At 37.0% G+C, this 26,204-nt stretch overlaps 1 protein-coding gene and 1 pseudogene across 2 annotated transcripts in view; one reads left to right on the top strand and one right to left on the bottom strand.

Moving 5' to 3' along the window:
• FMN2 (formin 2) overlaps nucleotides 1-26,204 on the bottom strand; it is a 317,737-nt gene that overhangs the window by 208,280 nt on the left and 83,253 nt on the right. The window contains exons 4-5 of one of the 2 annotated variants that reach the window (XM_019746843.3): nucleotides 18,001-18,056; nucleotides 652-2,138 (exon numbers count right to left, since the gene is read on the bottom strand). In XM_019746843.3, coding sequence (XP_019602402.3) covers nucleotides 652-2,138; nucleotides 18,001-18,056 — 1,543 coding nt within the window. The remainder of the gene's footprint in view (nucleotides 1-651; nucleotides 2,139-18,000; nucleotides 18,057-26,204) is intronic. The other variant, XM_074316783.2, reaches the window with a different exon arrangement.
• LOC109455317 (developmental pluripotency-associated protein 2 pseudogene) lies at nucleotides 24,671-25,555 on the top strand (annotated as a pseudogene).

Genomic DNA, 26,204 nt, shown 5'->3' with positions numbered 1-26,204 from the left:
CTATGCATGGATAAGCAATATGCCACCAGCGTACCTGGCGGGGAGTGTTCTTTTATAAAAATCAGTGCCAACTATGATTTTATGACTTCACATTGTGTCACCCATCTTCTATGAAAGTGTCATGGAATTCTCAAAGCTAAATTGTTTCCCACAGAGGGTGTGGATATGTATATTTTTGTGTAGCTCATTTCTGATGAGAAAGACTGCTGTAAACAAAATACAATAGTAAAACAAGGCTGTGCCTTCAAATGGATGCAAATAGCATCATCAAGAGTCGGATTGTCTAAGAATCTGATTTACATTTATAAGCTATTTGTCAAAGTAAGGTTCTGCAATAGGCAATAGGGCATGTATGCTAAGAAAAATATATCCCTCTTTCTTTAAAAGATTACTCAATAACTATATAGCCAGATATCTGTACATCTTATACATTGATACATATGTCATTTGTTTTATCCTTTTGATATTCCTGGAGAAAAATCTAAACTTTCAAATAACACATTGTTTTGCTAAACATTGATTGAAACATCTACAGACAAATTTTACAGCAGTACTTAAAAATGCACTCAATGATAGTTTCCCCAAGAGTTTTAAAGGAAGACGCTTCCCTCGTATTGGCAAACTGCAAAGATGAGCTCCCGTTCATGTTACCTTTTACTGTGTAGTTGAATTCGCGTCCAGTACAGAGGCTTCATTGGCCGACAAGGCTCTATTGGCTGCTTCCTACTCCCTTTGTCCTGGTTCATCCCTAATCCAAACCAGCCAGTTGGCAATGGAGGGGGAAGAAATCCACACCCTTGTGGTGTTGGTAAAGTGCTACTCCCAACTTGTGGGGGGAGTGGAGGGCCAGATCCAGGAAGCAGAGCAGGTGGTGGGGGTGAGGTGATGCCTGTTCCAGGACAGGGAGGAGGAGCTGGAGCAGGTGGAATACCCATACCTGGCAAAGGAGGAGGTGGGGGGATCCCAACTCCAGGAAGAGGAGGAGGTGGGGGGATCCCAACTCCAGGAAGGGGAGGAGGAGGAGGTATTCCCACTCCAGGAAGAGGGGGAGCAGGAGGTATTCCCACTCCGGGAAGAGGAGGGGGAGGGGGAGGGGGAGGAGGCGGAGGAGGAGGTATTTCCACTCCAGGCAGAGGAGGAGGAGGTGGTATTCCGACTCCAGGCAGAGGTGGGGCAGGAGGTATTTCCACTCCAGGAAGAGGGGGGGGAGGAGGTATTCCCACTCCTATTCCCATACCGGGAAGAGGGGGGGGAGGAGGTATTCCCACTCCGGGAAGAGGGGGGGGAGGAGGTATTCCCACTCCAGGAAGAGGAGGAGGAGGTGGAGGTATTTCCACTCCAGGAAGAGGGGGGGGAGGAGGTATTCCCTCACCAGGTAATGGTGGGGGAGGGGGTGGGAGCATTTCTGTACCAGGCATAGAAGGAGGTGGGGGGATTGCTGTACTGAGCAGAGCAGGCCCTGTGATGCCAGGGAGAGGGGGAGGTGAGGGAGCCACCAAGTCCAGGCCGAGCCTGGAGCTGGAAGGCTCTGTGCAAGGTAGAGGTGGTGGGGGTGGGATGTTAGGGCTGTTTTCAAAGGAGGATAAAACAGAGTGTTCATGGCTGGTTTCAAATTCAGTATGAAGAGGATGGGAAGACTGTGACCTGGCCTGTCCTTGACCATCAGACCGCAAAAGGGATGGAGGTGGTGGAGGCTGAATCGACTGATGTGCGTCGAGCTGTACTGATATTTGCCTTGGAGACACAATCAAAGAAATCTCTGAGCAGAATTTTGTCTGAGGTCCAGAAGGAGAGGATGGCACAGCTGAGTCTCCACTTTCAGCCATACTCTCTGGCAGTGTATTAACCGAAGGCAGTGTCAATGTCCTGCCCTCTTCTACCGGGGACGTCTGGATTGACTTGGCCTCTAAAATCCTTTGATGCCGTACATCCTTTTCTTGTAACCTGAGAGCTTCAAGACAGACATCTTCTGAAGGTGCCTCTCCATTCTGAATGCCATGATGGCCGCTGGCCACCTCCACGTCCATGGCAGGGTACTGCTTCTCTAGTTCAGCTATTTTGATCCTCAGATCCTCGATGGTCTGTTCCAGCTGCTGAATTACAGTCGCCTGTCCCTCAGACTTCATGTCTACAGCTTCCTGCAGGGCAACAAAGACAGACATAGTTAAATATAAAAAACATAAGAAACACTCCAAATATAAAAAGACTTACAAAATTAAGTGAAGTAGCTTTGTTTATTATAATAGCTTCCAGAAAGATCTCTTTACCCTCAGATTTCCAAGTGGTTGACAAATGTTACCATAAAATCCTAAGGCCTTTGTTTGTCTAATCTTTAAATGATATCATTGAAGACAAGTAGACCACTAAAAGGGAAGAAAATCCTGAGTATTTTCTCACTCAGGATATCCTCCACAATAGGCTTTTCTCTTTCCTGCCTAGTAACATTTGCTATTACAATGTTCCCTAAAGACATTTTAAATCCTAAGTTTTCAAGGTAATTGCTGAAAGAGTCTCCAATACGATTATGTGAAATATTTTTGACCTCCATATGGGCATGAGTGTGTATCTCCTACACATGTCAGACCACTTGTATCATGTTGACTGTAATTTTTATATTTTACCCAAGGCATTTTAGAAAGTGTATCTTACGGTTTTCCATGATTTATAAAAATGTCTGGTAGCTCAAAGTAGGAGTCATCCTCATATCTAAAGAGTGTCCTCCTCTCCCAAGGTATACACGTATACACAATCGTTTAATGAAAAAAAAGAATACTTTGCGGAGAAAACGGGGGAAAGCCCTATGGGTAAATTAAATATGAATAACAGATGAGTAAAAAGCAAATAGAAGAAGAAGAAATGGACAAAGAAAGAGGAGGGAAAAAGGAATAGTAGAAGGTAGAAAAGAAAGGAGGGCTAACTTCCGCTGTGTGAACCTACAACGTCAGACAAGACGGATTTGCTCACTCAAGGCTGGAATGAAAGGTAAAGAGAGTGGGAGAGAGTTCTCATGCTGAGAACCATTTCTCCAGAGAGTCTCAGGTCTTTTCAAAGACGATCCCAATAGCAGCCACTATAAAGAGCCAAAACCTACAGGCACACACACATCTATTATCTTCTCCACATAGGAGCCACCTAAAGCTGATACTCCAGACCAGCCCTTTATATACTGTGGAAGAATAATTAAGAGGTAATATAAATATTATATTAAGTATAAAACTAAGTGCTGATCCTGTTTGCTGAAGGTTAAACTCTAGATCCAAGAAAAGTCTTCTCAAAATAAAAAATACACTTTTTCTTTACTCTTAATAAATCCAAAACAAATACCACGTTTCCCCCAAAATAAGACCAGGTCTTATACCATAGTTCCCCGAAAATACGACTTGGTCTTACACTAATTTTTGCTCCAAAAGACGCATTAAGGTATATTTTCAGGGGACGTCTTATTTTTTCATGTACAATAATTTACATTTATTCAAATACAGTCATGTCATTTTCTTCTGGAATATCATAATAAAATGCTAAATGCGTCTGTCTGGCCGACAGTCTTAACTGGGGCTTATTTTCAGGGTAGGTGTTATTTTCGGGGAAACACTGTACCTAACCCTTTGCAGTGGAAAAACTGCAGATAGATAGACAAGAAATGGGTATTTACTGTAAATGAAGCATTTTTGTTGCTATGGGTATATTTGTTAAAAATCTTCAGATTTAGTTTTTTGGTTTTTTTTCCAGGGGGCTGGAAAAGGTATAAATTTAATAGTCTTAACCTTAGCTCCTGTTACTTCTTCCTTGGAAAGTCTATCTTTTAATTACAATATTTAACTTGCTGGAGATTAATTATATGCTTGTTGGGAGGTGAGGAGAACTTGTAACCAGAGACACAGCCCTTACACACGGTATTTTATTTCCCTGTAATTGAAACAAACCAAGAAGCCCTTACTGTGGAAAGAAACTGAAATGAAAATGAATTTATTTTTCAACTAATAAAGGAATATAACACACTTTAGATAGTAAGGCAAAATTTTGAGAGGCACTTTTTATTTATAGGTAAATATAGGTATTTATATATGTAAATATATACATAAATATGTATAAGTATATATAAATATGTGTACATATATAAATACTTTAAATCGCCATTTTTCACCAATGTCTACACAAAGGATTAAAGTACTACAATGCATAGTTTGGGAAATCATGCCATGTATTTTCTAAATAGTCCATGGTAAAAGAAATAACTATAATACACAATTTATAATATTCTGTTTGGCCACTGTACTCAATTCCACCCTCCAATTTTGATGCTAATAATCATCAGAAGAAACCAGAAGCCAAAAAACTAGCACCCAAAGTCGTCCTAATAAACAGTATAACTATTTTGTATTTCTTCCTTACCTTTGATTAGTAAACTGTACATTATGATCATTTTCCCAACATAAGCTTTAAAGTGACATTTACGCATTAATAAGTGTATTTTTAGTAATCTGGTATATAAATAGGGCTTTCATTTTCCCATTTACATAATTATCATATAAAAAGATTAGTTGGGAAAGGCATGCAAGAAGTAAATTCTGGAAGAATTTTCCACAACTCAATTCTTAAATGTTATTACCTAGGCCAAGGCTTTTTTATTGTATATTTGAATATAACGAGAGCAGTATACAAATTAAAGGACATGAAGAAAATGGACGAAGAGAAGGAGGAGGAGAAATTGATCCTAAACCAAAACAACCTAACACAATAGCAATTATAACACATCTTTCCTACTTGGATTTACATCCCTATCTTTACACGTGCAACACAGCACTCAAAGCCAATAATAATCAAAATCACAGTACCAGTTATTGGGAAGACTTCCTGGGATTTCTATCCTTTCTAATTATTTATACAGCCAGTAGGAAAAACGTAAAAGAGTACCCATTACACATGATAACTAGTACCAAAACAAGACTTTATAAATGGAATCAACTTGAGACAATTTGGCAGTTACTTTGGATTGAGTCTCCTAGGCTCTAGCTCCCGCTCCTTCTGTGTATAGATGTGGCAAAAAACAAACAAACAAAAACTACATTGACTGACTCCCTTGCAGCTAGATTCCCCCAATCAGATGCAGTCATACAGACATTTAAAAAGTGGAAAGAGATAGAGGCCATAGTACTGTGTGCCTTGGCTGTTCTGTTAGCAATCAAGATCTGCTAACTTGAAGCTACTCAGAAAGAACCTTCCAACATCCACTCTCCAGTTCCCAGCAGTGGCCTCAAAGGTTTTAGCTTCCCTAGTATACTACTTGTGTATGATTCCTTTGAAAGGTTTCAGTCTAGAAGTAGATCTTTCAAATCTTCTAAACTCCCCATTTAAAAATTAATTTTATATAGTAAACCCTTCTGTTTATTATATCTAGTATGGTTTCTTGTTCCACCAACATAGCCTGACTGACATAAACATGTACTAATATTTCTGAATAAATTGTAGAGAAAAAAAGGCTCTTCATGTAAGCAGCCTGAGGTGATCTCTGAAAATGGTTCGCAATTCACTTGACCCAGAAAACCTACCAACATCATGCAAATCAAGAGGTTCAAATATTGACGTTCACTTTAAGAACACTGATGAAACTGCCCATGCCATCAAGGGTATGTTTATGGAGAAAGTATCTGAAAGATTTCTCTTTACAGAAACAATGGATGCCATTCCATTGTTATAAAGGTAGAGTTGATAGGTGTGCCCAGGCCAAACAGTGGGTCTGGAAACAGGATCAATGGTCAAAAAAGAATGCTGAATTTTTGCTGTACATGTTTAAAAACGCAGAGAGTAATGCTGAACTTAAAGGTTATGATGTAGAGTCTCTGGTCATTGAGCACATCCAGATAAAGCCTCCAATGTGCACTGCCAGACCTACAGCACCCACAGTCAGAATAACCCACACATGAGCTCCCCATACCACACTGAGATGATCCTTACTGAAAAAGAACAGGTTGTTTCTCAAACAAGAGGAAATTGGATAGAAGAAAAATATATCCCAAAAGAAAATGAAGAAACAAAAACTTATAGCCTAGGGATAATTAAGCATAAAATAAATGCAAATAAACGTTTTTTAAAATTGTGGAGGGAAAAAAGGTAAGTTTTCCCTTAAAAATATTAAAAAATAAGCAACTACATTACCTTATTTCTAGTTTTTTTTTTATCATAATGACAAGCAAGAACAAATTGTTAGAATTACAAGGACTCAAGTGTTTTCTTCAGTGCAAATTTTTTGACAAAAGTATATGATGCCATGATATATGACATCCATTATGAAAAGATGACAATTTTTTGTAGTATTTGAGAACTTCATCAGTTTCCCCAGTAGCCTCTGACAATCCTCTGATGTGCAAATTAATCTTTTTGTTTTTTAACATATCTGTCATGTCATCATCCTCACCAAATTAACTCTGCCAGGTGTTCATTAATCAATTACTTTCCATGTGATTCAAGTTCTCCACCATCACCTTCCCCGACTTAAGGTAATTCTACAACTTCTGCAAGATTAACAATTTCACCTTACATTCTATTTGTATTATGTGGTTTAAAACACGCACAAATAATTGCTAACTGACCCTGCCAAACTAAAGGACAATAGATAATAACAGATGGTCTGTGTTAAATGGGAAAGAATTTGGATTTGCTCCTGATATAACGATTGGTCGATTTATTAGAGTATATTTTTGTTCTGTATTTTACTTATCTTTTTAACAAAATGATAATTGAGTGCATATAGATAATAAAAAGTAAAGAAGATAAAGAACTGACATACTCCATAAGCTGCAAAGGTTTTCAGATGCAAGATACATTAAGAAGTAGAACTAAGAAATGGCAGAGGAAATAGATAAGAAGACGAAATTCTGAAACGGAATCTATAATAAATACAGCAATGCTATCCTTGTGGTACCAAGAAGGTGGTAGTCAAAGTCAAAGAGTTCATGAAGATAATAATAAACTGCAAAGACAAAGACAAAGGCTGCAAAGACAAAGGGAGAATTTTTTACGGAGAGAATTGTTTTTATAAAGGTAATTATCATTGATAGAGAACATGGAGGGAGATTGGGATGAGAAACTAACCTACTTCTTACATTATTCCTACTGTAGAGAGAGCAAAAATTTGATTTGCTAAAATCTTTATTCCTCTCTATGATGCTATCTTCATCTACAAAATCCCAGTCCCAAATCATTGTTACAACCTCCTTTTCCATTCCAGGGAACCAGCAATTAAGCTCATCTTAAACTTTAACTGACTTGCTCATAAAATAAGGCTGGCCATCCATTCTGACAGAATAGCCACATGCATTGTAGGATTTTTGGTTCTGAATCCAGCTAAGCATCTTCACAGAATCTTATCTGGTCTTCCTCATCCAGGGCAATCAGACAATGGTGAGCTGGCTCTCAGAGTGCCAATCAATTAACCATTGGCTGATACATTTTCTGTAGAGCTCCCTAGAGAAGGCTGCATTGCTTGTCAACATTAAGAGCTGATTTCCATGCATACACACACACACACACACACACACACACACACATTTATATTTATATACCATTTTTCAGAGTTATAAAGAAATTTACATGGTAAATATTAGTTAGTCTCAAGAAAAAAGTGCTGACTATTCTCTAGACATTTAAGCAAACAACCTCCTCTCAGGGCCCACCCACAGACAAAGCCCAGATTTAATCTCCTAAGAGCCTGCCAGGCACTGTGTTGTCCATGGAAAGCCCTCAAGTTAGAAGCCTGTCCCCATGGGTCCTGTGCCTGGTACTTAATCTTCCATCTCTTCAGGGTACAACTAGACAGAGGCCTATCAGATCCTCAAAGGGCTTAGCTTTAGAGAAATGTTCCTCTTATTTTCTTTAGACTTTAACATTTTTCAAAAAGACAGCATTTCCAATGCTAATGATTCTCACTATTAAAAATTAAAATAAATACTTAAAAGGAGAAAAGGAAAAAAGTGATCTTTGTAATTTTGTACAGAATTTATATAATGGGTGCATCCTTATAAATGGAGGAAAGCAATCAATTTTAGTTGGTCAACACATTATATAATATACTTTATATATTGCCAAGTTTAATATTATCCGTATTTAAAAGTATTGCTTCAAACCCCTAAATCATTATAGGTAGTCTGCCATCCACTTTGGCTGAACAATATATACAACAAGTCAGCCAAAATTTTTCCATTCCTGTATAATCTTATATGTGGGTGGTGATGTTTAGTTCTTATAAATTGTTTGAACACTTGCATTTCACAAAATACAAGTTGCCATTAAAAAATAAAATGTTCACCAAAAATATTTTTCCAAATACAAGATTATCTGATTCCCAGAAAAAGAAAACATTACTATAACATTAAGGCTAAAACTGTCAAAAGGGAAGCCAAGATACACTCAAGCAAAGCTTTTGCTGAAAAGTGAATTCGTTTGTCTTTGAAACTTTATTATGTTTATTATGTAAGCAAGATATTTTCCAAGCCTAGAATGTAAAAACAGCTTATTGGTAAGTTAACACTGTGATCATTTATTTTGTAAATGTTAATGTGAGATATGTAATTCATTTTCTGCCATATACAAATATTCCTGTTCTGTTAAATTCTAAGGCCATATTACTGGCAAGTAGGATACCTTTAGACATATGTAAAATATGAATCCTACTCTTCACAGAAGCATATCAATTCTCTATTTGTCTTATCTGAATTCTAAAACATTCTAAGGTTTTGGAGCAAACCAATGGCATTTCAGATTATGATAAACTATACATGATCCTGAAAGAAATTCAGATTTTAAATAGATAAGATTATGCACTAAAATAAAGCACAATCAATTTCAAGTTTGAAAAGGAATTTCAAGAAAGAAGGGACTATCAGAAAATATGGTAAGTGATAAGTAACTTACCTAGGACTTCTTAAAGTAGAACATGTTATGGAAAAGAACAGTTTCACATACAGAAAGTGGCATCTCTGGAATCCTTACAATGAAACAGATGATGAATTACTGAAATAGTATTTTTGAGGTGGAGTGAATAAAACCAATTCCTTCCAATCCCTTCATTGCAGAGATGAGAAATGTGAGGTGGACGGGAGAGGGATTATGTTAGAAATCAGAAGCTGCTGTATTACTTTCAACATCTCTTTATCATAGTAATTGCTCATTTGATTGATGGGAAGGTTAAAGTCACCATCATTATCAAAGAACCACAATGGAAGTAATAAACAACATGTCTGGGAAAAAGGATCTGGAAAAAATGGAAATAAACAGCCCTTTTGGTTCCCTTATATCTTCTGAATCTTCTCTCTAGTTATTTGAACTAAAAGTGCAGCATACTCTAAAGCAGGGGTGTCCAAACATTTTTCAACGTTTTTTACCAAGGGCCATATGCGGTAAAATACACAAACAGCCGGGCCACTCACTCGACGTGAAGTACGTATTGCCTCACCTGGTTTATTTTTATATATATATAAAGTGAACATTTGTGTTCTCTAAACATTTTTTTTTTTCATTTGCAGTCAACAGCTTATGGCACTGTTTGATAATCTTTGCTGTCAGGAAATTCTTTGTTTCAGCTCAGTGTATCCTACCAAAACAATTTTTTTAAATTATATTTTTATTTTTCAATTATGGTTGACATACAATATTATATTAGTTTCAGGTGTACAAGATGGTGATTAGATATTCATATAACTTATGAGGTGATCACCAGATAAATCCAGAACCCATCTGACACCATACCTAATTATTACAATATTATGGACTATATTCCTTATGCTATATTCTACATCCCCATGACTACTTACTTTTTAACTACCAATTTGCACTCCTTAATCCCTTCACTTTTCACCCAGCCCCCAACTCCCCTCACATGTGGCAACCATCAAAATGTTTTCTGTATCTAATGAGTTTGTTTTGTTTATTTTGTTCTTTAATGTCCACATATAAATGAAATCGTATGGCATTTGTCTTTCTCCGACTTAATTGTACTCCCAACAATACCTTCTAGGTCCATCCATGTTGTTGCAGATGGTGAGATTTCATTCTTTTTGGGGCTGAGTAATATTCCACTGTGTGTATGTACCACCTCCATTATCTATTCTTCCCTTGGCTGCCTCCACATCTTGGCTGTTATAAACAATGCTGCAATGAACATATAGATGTGCACATTCCCTTGCAGCAGCATTTGGGTTTCTTCAGATAAATACCTAGAAATGGGATTACTGGGTCCTTTTTTGTCTTGTTATAACCTTTGTTTTGAAGTCTATTTTGTCTGATATCAGTATTGCTAGCCCAGCTTTTCTGTTGTTTTCATTTTCATGAAATACCTTTTTCCATCCCTTTACTTTTAACCTGCCTGTGTCTTTTAATTTGAAGTGAGTCTCTTGTAGGCAGCAAATGTAAGGGTTTTATTTTCTCATCCATTCCAGTCCCCCTATGTTTTTTGATAAGAATATTTAATCCACTTACATTTAAAGTAATTGTTGATAGATATGTATTTATTGCCATTTTGTTATTCATATTTTTATTTCTTCTCCTTCTCCTTCAAGAAGTCCCCTTAACATTTCCTGTAATACTGGTTTGGTGATTATGAAGTACTTTAGCTTATTTTTGTTTGGGAAGCTCTTTATCCCTTCTTCAATTTTAAATGATAACATTGCTGGGTAGAGAAGTCTTGGGTATTAGTCCTTGCTTTTCATCACTGAATATTTTTGTGCCAATCCCTTCTGGCCTGCACACAGTTTCTATTGAGAAATCAGCTGACAGTCTTCTGGGGGCTCCCTTGTAGGTAACTAACTGCTTTTCTCTTGCTGCTTTTCAGATTCTTAGTCTTTAACCTTTGGAATTTTCATTATGATGTGTCTTGGTGTGGGCCTCTTTGGGTTCATCTTGTTTGGGACTCTCTGCACTTCCTGAACGTCACCAGGTTAGGAAAGTTTTCAATCATTATTTTTTCAAATCGGTTTTCAATTCCTTGCTTTCTCTCCTCTCCTTCTGGTACCCCAATGATGTGAATGTTGGTATGCTTGATGTTGTTCCAGAGGCCCCTTGAACTATCCTCATTGTTTCAGATTCTTTTTTCTTTTGCTATTCTGATTGGATGCTTTCTGCAACCTTATCTTCTAAATCGCTGATTCGATCCTGTGCTTCATCTAATCTACTGTTGATTCGTCTAATGCATTCTTTATTTGTTATTGTATTCTTCATTTCTGAGTGTTTCTTTTCTGTGTTTTCTATCTCCATTTTTATGTTCTCTATCTCTTTGTTGAAGATGTCACTGAGATCACTGAGCATCCTTATAACCAGTGTTTTGAATTCTGCATCTAGCAGTTTGCTTGTCTCCATTTTGTTTTGTTCTTTTTCTAGAGCTTTGTTCTGTTCTTTCATTTGTTTCCTTGTCTCCATATTTTGGCTGCCTCTCTGTGTTTGTTTCTAAGTATTAGGTAGAGGTGCTATGTCTCCCAGTCTTCGTAGAGTGATGTTATGTAGTAGGTGTCCTGTGGGGTGCAGTGGCACAATATCCCTGGTCACTAGAGCCGGGCGTTCCACGTATGTTCCTTGTGTGTGTTGTGTGTGCCCTTCTGTAGTAGTTAAACTTTGGTTTTTCTTGACACATCAATAGGAGGGATTCACACTCAGGCTGACTGGCTGTGACTACTGCAGAGATTGATTCACTTTAGCAGGGCCAACCCAGTCTGTCCTTGGTTGTGTCATCAGTGGAGGTGGCCTGGTGGTGCTCCAGCACAGCCCAAAACCCACCCCAGATCGAAGTTATTATTATCCCCATTTTATAGATGAGAAAACTAGGAACAAGAGTAAAATGCTTTGCTTAGGTTCCCCAGTTAAAAGAAGAATAACTGGGATTTGTGCCCAGGCGAACTTGTCCAAAGCCCACATCCTCATCCACCATGGTATGAATATAACTGAATTTTCTACAACTTCCCAAGAAGCACCCTCTGCTCTAGCCAGTGTGGTCTCCCATATATTTATTCATTCAGCAAACATTTCCTGAGCTCCCCCAAAATGTCAGGTATTGTGTTAGATACTGGACAAATAGAATCCAGATAATCTTAGCTTTGAGGAGCTCAACTGCCTATAAGACATGCATAACAAAATAATTATAGAAAAATAAGGTAAGGATGGGGGTATCAGAGAAGGATCATCAAAAGAGCTCTCTAGATTGAGGCCTCTCAGAGAAAGTGTCTCAGAGGAAGTACAGTTTGATAAGAGTATAGATTAAGAAACAGAAATTAAGTAGAAGAAAAAGGGAGGGTAGGACTGCAGAAAAAAAACCACATATAAAAGGTAGACATAAAGAATGCTAAAACTTTCTGAAAAAGCAGAGTGTTGCTTACAGTTAGAAAAACCAAACATAGTAAATAGCGGGTGATAAAACTAAAGATGGAGATGGCAAGGGAAAGCCTTTTATTTCAAGCTCAGGGGTCTGAATTTTTTCTCAAATGCTATGAGCAGTCACTGAATGGGTCTAAGCAGATATCAAATCAGACATCACTAAATACGGATTTTAGAGAGACAACTCTGGAGGCATTGTGGAGGCTAGATTAGAAGGGATTAAGACTGGAAGTAAAGAGACCTGTTGGGAGACTATTGCAGTAATCCAGATAAGACTGGGCCCTGACCTAAGGCATGGCATTCTGCAGGCAGAAGAGGCCCAGGTGCTGAAAGGCAGAGCTGGCTTGCTAGAGAAATAAACTGAGCTACTTCTTACTTCACTGAGACTACTGCACTTGCCATGTCCTCTCCCACCAAAATGCCATGTTCATTTCTACTTCTGTACCTTTACTCTCTTCTCCTATCTGAAACACTCACTCTTCTTCCTTCCCCTGTCCAAAAATGATAACTTTGAGGTCTTGACTGAAGTTTCACCTTTCCTAAGATACTATCCTTAAGTTCAATTTCTCAGCAACACTCCCCCTTTTTTTTAAAAAATTCTGTCATACAACACGTACTAAGTACCTTGGCAGAATCGCACTACATCTTGCAAATCCTTTCATGTCTATGGAAGAGCCCATAATCTTACAGTTCTTTGTATTTCCTTCAATACCTACCACAAATACCTTGCATATAGTACATCAACATATGGTCAATAAAGCTCAATAAAGTATAAGAATCCGTTATAAGCTGAGAAGTTTTGGCAGCTAAGTTATATCCCTTTAGATCTGCCATTGGAACCATTTGCCTGTCTCCACAGTTCATCAAAAATGGTGCCCAGCACAAACAAGGTTTACACCATCTAACATTCAATAGAGCAAAGATACAAGTTCATCTCACTGCCAACCCCTACCAGCCTAGGTAAAGCAAAAACAACGTGTGATATCTAATTATTTCTTCATTTTCTCATCTCAAATTGTAACTGCTTTCCTGATGCTAACTGTTTTTCATTCTTAAAACTGATAGAACTATTTCTCTTTTTTTCTTTAGTTCTAAAGCTAAAATGTGTAATTTTTTTCTCTGAGCTAGTCGGAGTTTCCACAAAATGAAAATGTACTTTCCAGGAAAACCCTTTCTTCCCTTTAACGTATTACGATAAACACCTTGCCAAAATGTTACCCATTTTCAACATCAGTGCGTCCACATGGGTATCCTTGAGTCTCTTCCCTTCCCAACCATCACTTTCTTATCTTCCTCATCCCCAGACTCATTGGGTAAAAGCGTAAGAATGATCAGACTCCGAGGTGAACTTCAAAGATGACTAACCCATGTTTTCTGACCCCCGTTTCTTTCCCTCTCCCCTTGAACCCCTATTTTTCTTACTCTGGTTTATATTTCAGTTGTTTACTTGCCTTGTGAACTGTTGTTTTGTTGGATTATAATTACCATGTAAATTCATATTACTTTTTGCATTAGAGTTTAGAAGAAAATTACATTAAACAATGTGTTATTTTCCAGTCTTTTCATATGTCTAATACAGTCTAACACAATTCAAGTGGCTTCTTGTTTTTATAAATCTCTATCGTTACTCCTTCAGAATTACACCCACCCCAACAAATTTTCTTGATCTGGCTAACACTTCTTTTACTTTTTAAACTTTTCTATACCAAGACACATGTGAGTAATCCCTCCAGCACCATTAACTAGGCTACCCCACACGATTCACAGCTGTTTTTTTGATTTGTTCATAAATAAGGATGTTTCTGAAACTCATAATAAATTGTATTGAGTGATCACTATATAAAGAGCAGTATAACAGATACTTTACAGAGAACAAATGGAAAAGAATATTCAGTTCCTCAGATAAGTTTGCAAGTAAATTGGGCATTCAGGAGACCCAGGAGGACTTATCAGAGCAGGATCCCAAGAGAAGAGTTTTAAGGCAATTTCTAAGGAGATTAAAACTGGACTGAGATAGGATTTTGCCAGTTATCTCAAATCGCAATCATTTTTCTGACCTTTGATAATTTATTTACATATAACTTATATAACATATGGGGTAAGAGCACTGATATTTTTCTGTTTCTTTTTATTATCTGTCACTTTTTAATATACATGGCTATTCACAATTAATAAATATCTTAATGTGTGACATCCAACTTTCAATTGCCCAATAATTATCACTTCTTATCACAAAACTAGAGTCTTTAAAGATCAAATTTTATTCTACTTACCTATCAACTAGTCCATTTACATAAAATAGGTATCAAGAGTTTTAGGAAAGTGCTTCAAAACACAATTTTATATCATTTCAAAAGCAAAAAAATAATTTAAAAACTGGGTGATAACCAGTCTTACTACTATATATTAATCTTTAACAAGGAGTAAATGTTTTTAGAGACTATAATTGATATTTTGCTCTTTATATATTGCAGAATGTAAAGGTATTTACAGTTTAAATACTATTTCAAGTACCAACAAATAAAAAACAGAATTGAAAGAAAGTCCTATTTCAGTTTGGTGAAATAATTCTTTAGACATAGACTTTCAGAGCATATTACTTGAAATAAAAATAATCAGTAAGTGAAGTCTAAAGAATGCAGTTTTATTTTAAGACTTCCTAATTCCATAGGGCCATCAATGAAAAAGTGCTCAAGCAGTAGCTATAGTTCTTTCTTTTAGCTCTGCCAGCTGTATTTGCTTTAAGCATCGACTCTCTGGCAAGACCACAGGCTTCTACTCCTTGTAGTTGAGAAAAGGCTTTATGAGTCATGTGTTTTTTCTAGGGATGGGGAGCTCTCAGAATTATTAACTACAGGGATAGAGTAAAAGTCAAAACTCATTCAATAAATTCCAGTGTGCTCAGATTGAGAGAACAGGTGCCTGAAATCACATCTGAAGAAAAACTTAGAGGGTGCTTTCCAACTCTGCTTCATGCCTCTGACTAAGCAGTCCTGGACCTCTAGCATTACGACCACAGAATAACACAGGCAGCCTCGGACAGACCAGAAAACCTCTTATGTTCATCATTCATACAGAGCAAAGTGGCTTAGAACCTCTCGTTTCCTTCTGCAGTGGTAGTTTACAGAGATACAGAACTGCCATCTAGTGACTAAGAAGAAAAAAGCAAGGTGCATTACACGAAAAATAAAACTGAAATTTTCTGTAGAGTAGTGAAGCACTAAAGTTAGTAAAATGAACACAATTTAGCACACTAAAGTTATAGTAAAACTTAAAAATGTGTATGGTCTCTATGCCTCTAAAATATATCTTGATGCCTGACTATTATAAATGGTATAGTTTAAATATAATAGAATAACTTTTAAAGTAAACTTATCTCACCCATCTAATGATTTTAGAATGAGAGAGTATTAAAGAGGCATAGGACAATAACCCAGGTACAAGTGTAATTTTTACCATAGTGGAGAGAACATAAGGTATAAAAGTCAAACAGACCTATGTTCAAATCCTGAATCTTATCCTTTATCAATTTTGTGACCATAAGCAAGCTAACTTCTACAAACATCATTTTCTTTATCAATTAAATATAAATTATAATTAGCTACTTTAAAGGATTATTATAAGAATTGCATAAGACAATACAATAAAAAAATAGGTGCACAGTAGATTGGTAATTAATTCTAGTTTCCTGTATCACTTTTATGGCCAGTTACTTTAGACTCTTACAAAACACATACAGATCATCTAAGGAAAGAACTGGTCCATAAAACAAATTTATGACAAAGGGTCAATAATTCCAAAAGTAAGTGATATCATTGTTGAGTGTTTAACCTCGATTTTTTACAAATTTGTTACGTCTCAATTACTTAATTGTATTTTCTGACATCTACCACTTCACTAGCAACAAGAAAAGGAGGAGGTATGACATTTAAATCAATCTATTTTACCCTTCAGTTTCTAAGCTGTAACATCATGTTTTTAAATCACTCAGTTCATCAAGTTATCTGCTTATTGCAGTATATTTTACCATGGTTCACAGCTCGAGAAAAATTGGAAATCACTACAATTATATATACATATGTATATATATATATATATATATATATATATATATATATACATATGTATATATATATATTCATTTATATATATATATTTATCATAGCTGGAATCTTAATATAGAGAGCAATGTTGTATATGGTTTATTGTTGTTAATAGCACAGAATACTTTTTTTCCAGGTTTTCATTGGCATTATCATATATAACAAAGAATTCAGTAATATATGCCATGGAAATAAGAATTTAGAAAAATCTAATATATTATCCCAAATAATATATATAGACAGTCGTATCTCAAAAAAATTTTTTAAAGCTGTAAAAATAATGAAAGAATATTTTGAGGGCACTATTTTTCTGAATTATTTCTGACTTTATTTCTCTTTACCTCTAGTAATCTTCCTTCCTCAATCAAATTTACTATTGGCTAATCATCACACGGTCTATTAGATAACCATCAGCTGAGTCTACCGCACCTCTCCAAGTACCCCAGCCTGATGTAGGTCTCTGCTCTGACAAAAAGAAGCTAATAAAACCTGTTTTCTGACACTATCCCTAAGAATATCTTTACTCTTAAGATAATGGCCAACTTACGTAGCTGAATTTTTGAAAAGCACCCTTAAATTATAAAATGAAAATTCCTGACCAGTGTTATATTCTCGTTTCTCCTCCAGGGGGAGCACGACTCTCATGTATGATGCAGTGCTGCTGCTTTTAAAAAGGGAAATTATTTTACCCTTGGAAAATTCTCAAAAATCATCAAATCCTTTAATTTTACAGAGAAAAACACTAAGCCCCAAATAGCCTATGTATGCTATCACACATTAACCAGAAATAGACCTGAGCCCAGAACTCAGGTAGGAGTCTTCTCGTTTCAATGAGACCACACTCAAGAGAACAAACGCTCTTCTAACTTAGTATTTACTTAGTAATTTCTAATACTGTCATTTTCAAAAGCATAGTTGGGAGAATATATAAATAAATTTCAATGATGGTTTTATATCCAAAAGAGCAATTGCTATCCACAATTACTATTTCACATAAGTATTTCTTTTCTTGTTTGTTCTTTTAATAGTAAGTCCTTTTTGGTACAAGAAAAAAAGACATAAAATTTGGCTTTTGAGTAATGGGAAAAAAGGTTTCTATGGGAGGTAAACAGACACTAACTAATGTTTCATCCACCAAAGCAACTTAAGAATATTACTTGATTTTGGAAAACCTCTGACAGATTCTTTGTTTTTTTAAATCATGTCCATGAGACTATTAGTTTGGCCAAGCATATCTCCACAGGATATTTCCTGGATAGGTCACCATTTCCTGCTGGAACCAGTTGCTGTGGGTCCAACTCTTTGGCTGGATATAGAATGATGCAGTTTCTGAAAAGCTCGTTCTCAGTTCCACTTCAAGGCCAATTTTGTTTGCAAAGTCTAAAATGGAAGAAAACCTTCCCTTCCTGGTTCCCCTGCAGGCTGACTAAAACAAGGGTGGTCTAGAGAGCTGGGCAAATTGGAAGAGAAATCAGAGTCTGTCACAACTTAAGACAAATAAGAGAGAAAGGGATTCAACATCCTAATAAGATCTTCTTACCTGCTGAACAGCATCTGAACAATTTTTCAGAGTTTCCAAAACAGCAGGTTGAGATTCTGGGTTGGAAAGGAAGAAGATAGTCAATATATTAAAGAACAAATTTTCTCCTTTCTTCGATCAGAAAATAAAACGAATTAAAATCTACCTTTAACTGTAAGTACCCAATGTGCCCAGTTTATCTTCCTGTTAGACTTGCGTATTATGAGTACAGGACTGCTTTTCAGTATACAAAACACACAATGACCAATACTCATGTCATTAGTTACTTTTAAAATGAGAATAGGCTTATGCCCTTCTTGACACATGCATCATAATTACTTTTCTCAATTGCTGGCTTCTACTTTTTGCCACAAAATACCTGCTCAGACATTCACATTTTATATTATTCACTTAGCTTAAGTCTGTACAAATCACCAATCGTGAACGATGAGATCTCCAGTGTCTTATCTAACTATTGACAATTTACCTTCCGATTTCAATGAGAGATAATGAACCAGGACGAACTGAGTAATATGAGATTTTGAGCCTTCATCTGTCATTTGGGAGACCATGTGACTGCAAATGCTTCATGCTGGAAAACCCAAGGGATAACCACGTCTGGGACTTTTTTAAAGTTAGGGGACACTTTCTTCTAAGTGGAATTTGCACAGAAGATTTAAAAAAATGGAAATAAAACTAAATAAAAGGGCCTCAGGAATCCCCAGTGCTCCATGGATCAGAGTCTGAACACCACGCTTCTTTCCATCCTCCACATTTTACAGATAAGAAACCTGAGGCCTGTAACACAAGCAGATGGTGGCGAGCTGAAGACTAGTTTGTCTCTTGACGGTGACATGGCTCACCACCCACAACTGTCATCCAGACCAGACACCTGACAAGATATAGCAGTCACTGCTGGGGATAATTTAGACAATCCCAATTTAGCAGCATTTGAGTTGATATGTGTGACAATGCTATAGAAAAACAACAGGTACATATTATTTTAACTGTATAACATATTCTTAAACTACATTGAAAGTGTCCATTCCACTTAAATTAAAGCACCATCTCTACCCGGGCCCATCGGCCTTCTTTCATCTGCCCACACTCCCAGACCCCTCTAACCACCTCTGCCTTTTCCATTTGCTCACTGTGCTCCAGCCACACTGCCCTTCTTGCTGCTTTAACATACCAGCCATGCTCTCTGCCACAGTGCTGGGATATCTGCATGGCCGCCCTTCCTTGTGCCTCCCTCTGGATTTGCTCCAGCTTCCCCTGCACTCTACTTAACGTAGCAATCCCTCCCTTTCCCTAGTACTTCCCTGTCACTCTCTTCATAACATGGATCATATCACGCAATATACTCTACAATTCACTTGTTTGCCTACTTGTTTGTTATCTCTTTTACCCAATTAAAACAAATTCTGAGAAGACAGAGATTTTGTCGATTTCTTGTTCTTCCTTACTGTACCCCTAGCTTCTAGAACAGGGCCTGGCACACAGAGGTGTTTAAAATATGTGTTGAGTAACTGTAGGCAGGAATGAAAGGAGTAATCAGAAGAACGATAAAGCCATGAAAGTGGGTGCCACCATGAAGAGCGAGTATCCTGAGAAGCGAAAGAGGGAGTCGGGGTTTTTATAACAGGCAACATAGATACCACTTTACCAGTAGCTGCTTCCTGCACCTCAACTAAGAGTGTATCTGTCAACACAAAACTCATTGAGACTAGCATGGCATAATCACTTACCAAAATATGTCACTATGACAATAGAGTATTAACAAGTGGCCTTAAAATACAACCATTTTCCCAGACAAACACTGTACTTCACTGAGTTAATCAAAAGGGGATCCTTCTTTCTTATACTGACAAACCTGTACTCTGAACTTAACATCAGAGTTAGCCAATTTTGAATACATATCTTTAACGTCCAAGCTAGCCAACAGTTAATATTAAAGCAAATCCAAATTCTGGAACACTTTTGTTTCTTGCTTTTAGTCACCGCCAAATCCCCCCTCAACACAACAGACTCGACATAAGGTTCTGAGACTTCATTTAGATAGGGAAATTTTTCTCTTCCTCTTCTTTCTATTTAGATAGTAAAAGAAAAGCCCAAAGGACCTTCTGGTGGAACACTAACACTTCTTTACATTACAAATGCATAAAATGTTTCCTAGCTTTTTTTTTTTTCTATAGCCCTAGACCTGGTTACCTGCCAAAAAAGCAAAGTCCTGGGGTCTGATGGTAAATAAGAATGTGTACAATTTACCAGAACATTGAATTACAAACATGTATCAGTCAATATTTTGGACACGTACACCAAAACTCTCAGTCTCCCTCTGTCAAATTCAATGCCTACCTGAATTGAACTCATTCTCCCATCCCCAGCCCTTTCACTATACTTTTTATTTTCTTGAATCAGTATGTTATTACTAGAACATCTAAGAGAAATGTATGCCAAAATCCTCTTTAAAATCATCGGCTGAATTACAAGAGTTGTAGAACATCAAGATTTTAAGACAAAAGAGACATACAGAATAATTGTACTTAAAAAAAGGAAAATAGGACAAGTAGGAGAAGAAAAATGAATGGTAAGGAAAAGAAAAATGATAGAGAATGAAAGAAAGAGATAGAAAAAAAGAAGGCATGGGAAAGAGAAAGCGTAAAGAGAAGCACGAGAAATGGCACAAAGTGGTGTGAGTAGAAAGATGGCATGGTTGGAGCAAATAACAAGTAAACTGGTTCTGAGCTGGCTCAAGTCCAGAACGGGGCAGATGTACTTGAGAAACCTGCTTAGTTCTAACATCCTTAGAATGATCACCTCTCATACAAACTCTGATGGCACTTGTTTCCAACACTTTACCTCCCAGGATACAGGGGGCACTTTTGGGAACTGTGTTCTACTCACTTCTGGAACTGACAGAGTCCCCAATGAATACTCATCAATTAGAATGTTTTTTGTTTTTTTTTTAAAGAACAACCCAGTACATTTAAAACTACCAACTCGAATGACAGAAGCATGGCAGCATGAGGGGTCCCCTTGATCTCTCCCCTTGAAGTTACGAGGTGAATAGCTATAATTCAACAAAGGATACCTGGGCACCACACAAACGCATCTGACAGATCTGAGCACTGAAACATCTGAAGGTGAGTGAATTGGGGAGAACATAGTAGAAGGGAAGGGAGCAGAGACAGGTGCGATGGACGCCACCCAGAGCTCACTGTGGGTCTTGGGAGAGGGGAGGATTCAAGCTGCTAGTGCACTTCTCTGTGGCCCCAAGCATTCCTGCCTGAGTGATCCGCACACAATATGGTTGAACCCAGTGATGGGGCCTTGGAGCAGACACCAAATACATAAGTGCCAGCTGTGTTCTAGCAACCACCACTGCCAGGCAGAAAACAAAGCCACAGAGCCTGGCTGCCTCCGCCAACCCTTTCAGAGCGCATCTCCCCGACACCCTCCCAAACCTAGCAGCAGGTCACAGAAGAAACTGCAGCAGTGTTGGTTACAGAATAGAATACATACAGCCTTGAGAACTGGTAAGCAAACTTCCCAGTGTCAGACGGACACTGTGGCTAATCCCAGTGACAAAGGTAGTGACACTGAGGTGAGACAGCTGAGGTCTGGAAGTCACAAGGCATTTTCCACTGCCTGACCAAGATCCAAGAAGTCCGAACAGTGCAAGAGAAAAACAAAACAAAACAAAAAAATACTTGTACTTTGGTGCCACCTATTGGAAAACAAAAGAAAAACCTCTTCTTACCAACCTGCTGCAGAATTCACTCCCATAAACGCCGAGGCAAAGAATTAATCCATCAAATACCATGAAAAAACAAGGTAACAAGGCAGCTCACGAAGAAAAGGACAAATCTCCAGAAAATAAACTTAAAGACATGGAAATATGTCACTTAAATTACATAGAATTCAAAACTGTAGTTTTGAAAAAACTCAAGGGGAAGCAAGAAAGCTCACCAAGGCAGTTTAATAAACTCAGAAATAAAATCAATGAACAAAAGGAATATTTTGCCAAAGAGATTGGAACTTTAAAAAAAGAAAGAACAAAATAGAAATTCTGGCACTGAAAAACTCAATAAAAGAGATGAAGAATAAAACAGTGGGATTAGGAAACAGAACTGACCAGATCAAGAAAATAATTAGTGATGTTGAAGGTATAAATCTAGAAATGATTCAGATGGAAGAAGAGATTTGAGAATTAGAAGAAATTAAAGATCTCTACACGAACTACCGGTTTCCACCAGAAAAGTAAATATAAGAATAGTGGGTATACCAAAAGGAGAAGAGAAAGAAGGGCACAGAGAGCCTATTCAAATAAACAGTCAACAAGAATTTTCCTGTGGAAAGAAGTAGACCCTTGAATCCAAAAATTAACAGAACACGTAATTATCTCAATCCAAAAAGCCCTTCTCCAAGGGACACTAAATGAAAACTGTCAAAAATTAACAATAAAGAAAGAATTCTTAAGGAAGCCAGGGAACAGAAGAAGATAACCTAGAAAGGAAAGCCCGTTACATTATCATCAGATTTTTCAGCAGAAACTCTACAAGCCAGGAGAGAATGTTAGCAAATATTCAAAATATTTAAAGAGAGAAATTACCAGCAAAGTTATACTTTAGATATAAAGAAGTAATAAACACCCTTCCAGACATACAGAAGCTGAGGGAATTTTCAAGGCCTGCATTAGAGAAAATACTGAAGAGGCTTATTCTAGCTGAAACAAAAAAGACAAAAGGATACAAAACTATGAGTAAGATGCCTAACAGATAGACAGAAGCAGGAAATTGCAATCCCTACTCAGAATGAGGCACTATACACTTATTATAGCACAATGGTTGAAGGAGATAGAAACATAAAAAAGAAAAAGAGAATAAGAAGACAACTGTTACTGCAACTAAGAAATGAACTGACAGAATAAATAGGGATAATTTGTGACAATAAAAACATAAAAGGGGAGGGGATAAAGGTCCAAATTTTCAAAGGGGAATGGAGACAAGATGCATGCAGAAGATAAAGGACTACTGTATATATGAAATTTTATTTACACAAATTTAATGGTAACCGCACCAAAAAAAAAAAAAAAAAAAAATCCAGAACTGAGACATCTAACATAATAAAAGAAGAAACAGATGAATAAAAATCACAGAATAACACCAAACTAAAATAACAGGCAGAAACACAAAGGCGAAGAAACAATGAGACACTAAGCTATCCAAAAACAAAAGATAAAATGGATATTGAAAATCCACATATATTAATAATCACCCTAAATGTAAATAAGTAAACTCATCAATAAAAAGGCAGAGAGGAAGACTGGAACAACAAACAAAACCCAACTGTATGCTGACTTCAAGAGACACATCTCACCTGAAAGGACAAATATAGACTCAAAGTAAAAGAGTAGAAAATGATAGTCCAAGCAAATGGCATCCAGAGAAAAGCAGGTGTAATCACACTTGTATCTGACAAAATAAACTTCAAGATGAAAAAGGTACAAGAGACAAAGATGGACATTTCATAATGATAAAAGGGACAATAACACAAAAATACATAACACTTATTAATATATATGCTTCCAATCAGGGAGCATGAAAATATATAAAGTAACTACTAACAAAACTAAGGGGAGAAACTGACAAAAGCACAATTGTAGCAGGGGACCTAAATACCTCATCAACACATATGGGTAGATCATCTAAACAGAAAATCAATAAGGAAATATCAGCCTTAAATGACACATTAGACAAAAGGACATAATCAACATTTATAGAGCCCTTCATCCCAAAACACGAGCTTATACATTCTTCTCTAGTGCACATGGAATATTCTCAAGGATAGACCATACGCATATGTGGGGACAAAAATCTAGTCTCAACAAATTTAAGAAGATTGAAATCATACCAAACATATTCTGACCATAGTGTTTTGAAATTGGAGATCAATTGCAAAATGAAGTGAGAAAATCCACATATACATAAAGATTAAACAACAGGATACTCAAGAACAACTGGGTCAAAGAAGAAATAAAAGGAGACATCAAAAGATACATGGAAACAAATGAAAATGAAAATACATCTGTTCAAAATTATTGGATGCTGTAAAATCAGTATTAGGAGGGAAATTTATATCATTACAGGCCTATCTCAGGAAACAAACAAAACATCACAAATAAACAACCTAATATTACATATTCAAGAACTAGAAAAAGAACAAATGAAGCCCAAAGTCAGCAGAAGGAAGGAGATAATAAAAATTAGAGCAGAATTAAAACAGAGAACAAAAATAGAAAAACTTAATGCAACAAAGAGCTGATTCTTTGAAAAGAAAACCTTAATGCAACAAAGAACTGATTCTTTGAAAAGATTAATAAAATTGACATACACCTGGCTAGAGTCATGAGGAAAAAAGAGAAAAGACACAAATAAACAAAATCAGAAATAAAAGAGAAATTATGACAGATACCACAGAAATAGAAAGATCATACAAGAATACTATGAAGGACTGTATCCCACCAAATTCAATAACCTAGAAGAAATAAACAAGTTCTTAGAAATACATAACCTTTCTAACCTAAATCATGAAGAACTGGAAAATCTAAATAGACCAATGGGCAGTAAGGAAATTGAAACAAACATCCAACTGTCCTTGCTTTGCTGTCCTCTGAGTGATCCTGGGAATGGCAAATTCAAAATTTGATAGCAGCAAAAGGACTTCTTTGAGGTTGAATTAGATGAAGAAAGTGTGACTCTCACATTGGTTCCAGTTAGTGAGGAGCCAAATGAAGAACATCAAATGGAACCAAGCCTTTCTTCAATATCAGAAGCCAACCTGAAGATTCCTAGGACAGACAGATGATGAAGTTTATCTTCCTCCAACAAGTGAACAGTTCAAAGCTTGTCCAAAACCCATCCTCCCCTTGCCAACCATTTTGCCTTCAATTAATAAAGTGTGCTGGGACACTTTGGGGAACTGGTACCAACAATTTAATTTGAGTACTGATGGCAAGTAAATAGACATTTATATGAGGCTCAAGGAACATGCTTACTCTGAAGAAAAACAAACCATTCCTGAAATACTACAGGAGGCCACACTGCAGTCAAGTTCTAAGAAATGCAAGATGGTGACCAAGAAAGCAAGGATTAAGAAAAGTTGTAAGATTCGAGTGAGAGAGAGCAAATGACCAATAGCGTTAAAGTGATAACTTCAGCTCTGGAAGCCACGTTGGCAGCATGGACAAGACTTGTTGCAAAAGCCATTCAACCTAAGGCTGTGAATTTATGTCCCATTCCTACTTCTGCTGAGAACTTTCTGCTGCAAACCTCTGGTATCAGGTGGTGTGATCCATGGCAGACCTTTCTTGGCAGACAGAGAGGGTTGGGTTCACCTGCAGTTCTATGCAGGTCAGGGGTGGGTGCCTGACCCTCCTAAGAAGATGATCTCTCTCTTCCTGTTACTGGCCTGCACTTTTCCATTCCCAGATCTAGAAGATAATATGTTATGCCCCAATTGTGTTAAGAGGAATAGGAGAAGGATGGAAAGATTAACTGCAATGAAGAAGTAGAAGCAAACTGGTTTGAACACACCCACATCATTCCTTTTGGATAGGACATGTCTTAATAAAGAATACATGGTGGATAGGTAACTAATGGATTAAAAAATAAAAGGCCGAAAGGAAGGAAGGAAGGAAGGAAGGAAGGAAGGAAGGAAGGAAGGAAGGAAGGAAGGAAGGAAGGAAGGAAAGAAGGAAAGAAAGAAGGAAAGAAAGAAACAATCATCCAAAACCTCTCCAAAAGCAAAAGACTAGGACCAGATGGCTTCACTAGTGAATTCTACCAAACATTCAAAGATGATCAATACCTGTCCACCTCAAACTCTCCCCCCACCCCGCAAAAAAAAAAAAAAGAAAAAAAAGAAAAAAAACTGAATAAAAGGTAAGACTTCCTAATTAATTTTTAACTCATTATATGAGGCCAAAATTACCCTAATACCAAAACCTGGTAAGGATAACACAAAAACAGAAAACTACAGACCAATATCTCTGATGAATACAGATGCAACAATCTTAAACAGAATACTAGCAAATCAAATACAAAAATACATTAAAAAGATTATCCATCATGATCAAGTATGGTTCATTCGAGGGCCGTAAGGATAGTTCAACATACACAATCAACCAATGTGACATACTGCATAAATAAAATAAAGAATAT

Source organism: Rhinolophus sinicus, chromosome 6, assembly GCF_057876585.1.
Source record: "Rhinolophus sinicus isolate RSI-liver-muscle chromosome 6, RSI-T2T, whole genome shotgun sequence".
Classification (NCBI taxonomy): Eukaryota; Metazoa; Chordata; class Mammalia; order Chiroptera; family Rhinolophidae; genus Rhinolophus; species Rhinolophus sinicus.
The sequence above is the reverse complement of the archived record's forward strand: the minus strand, read 5'-3'. Positions and strand labels throughout refer to the sequence as shown.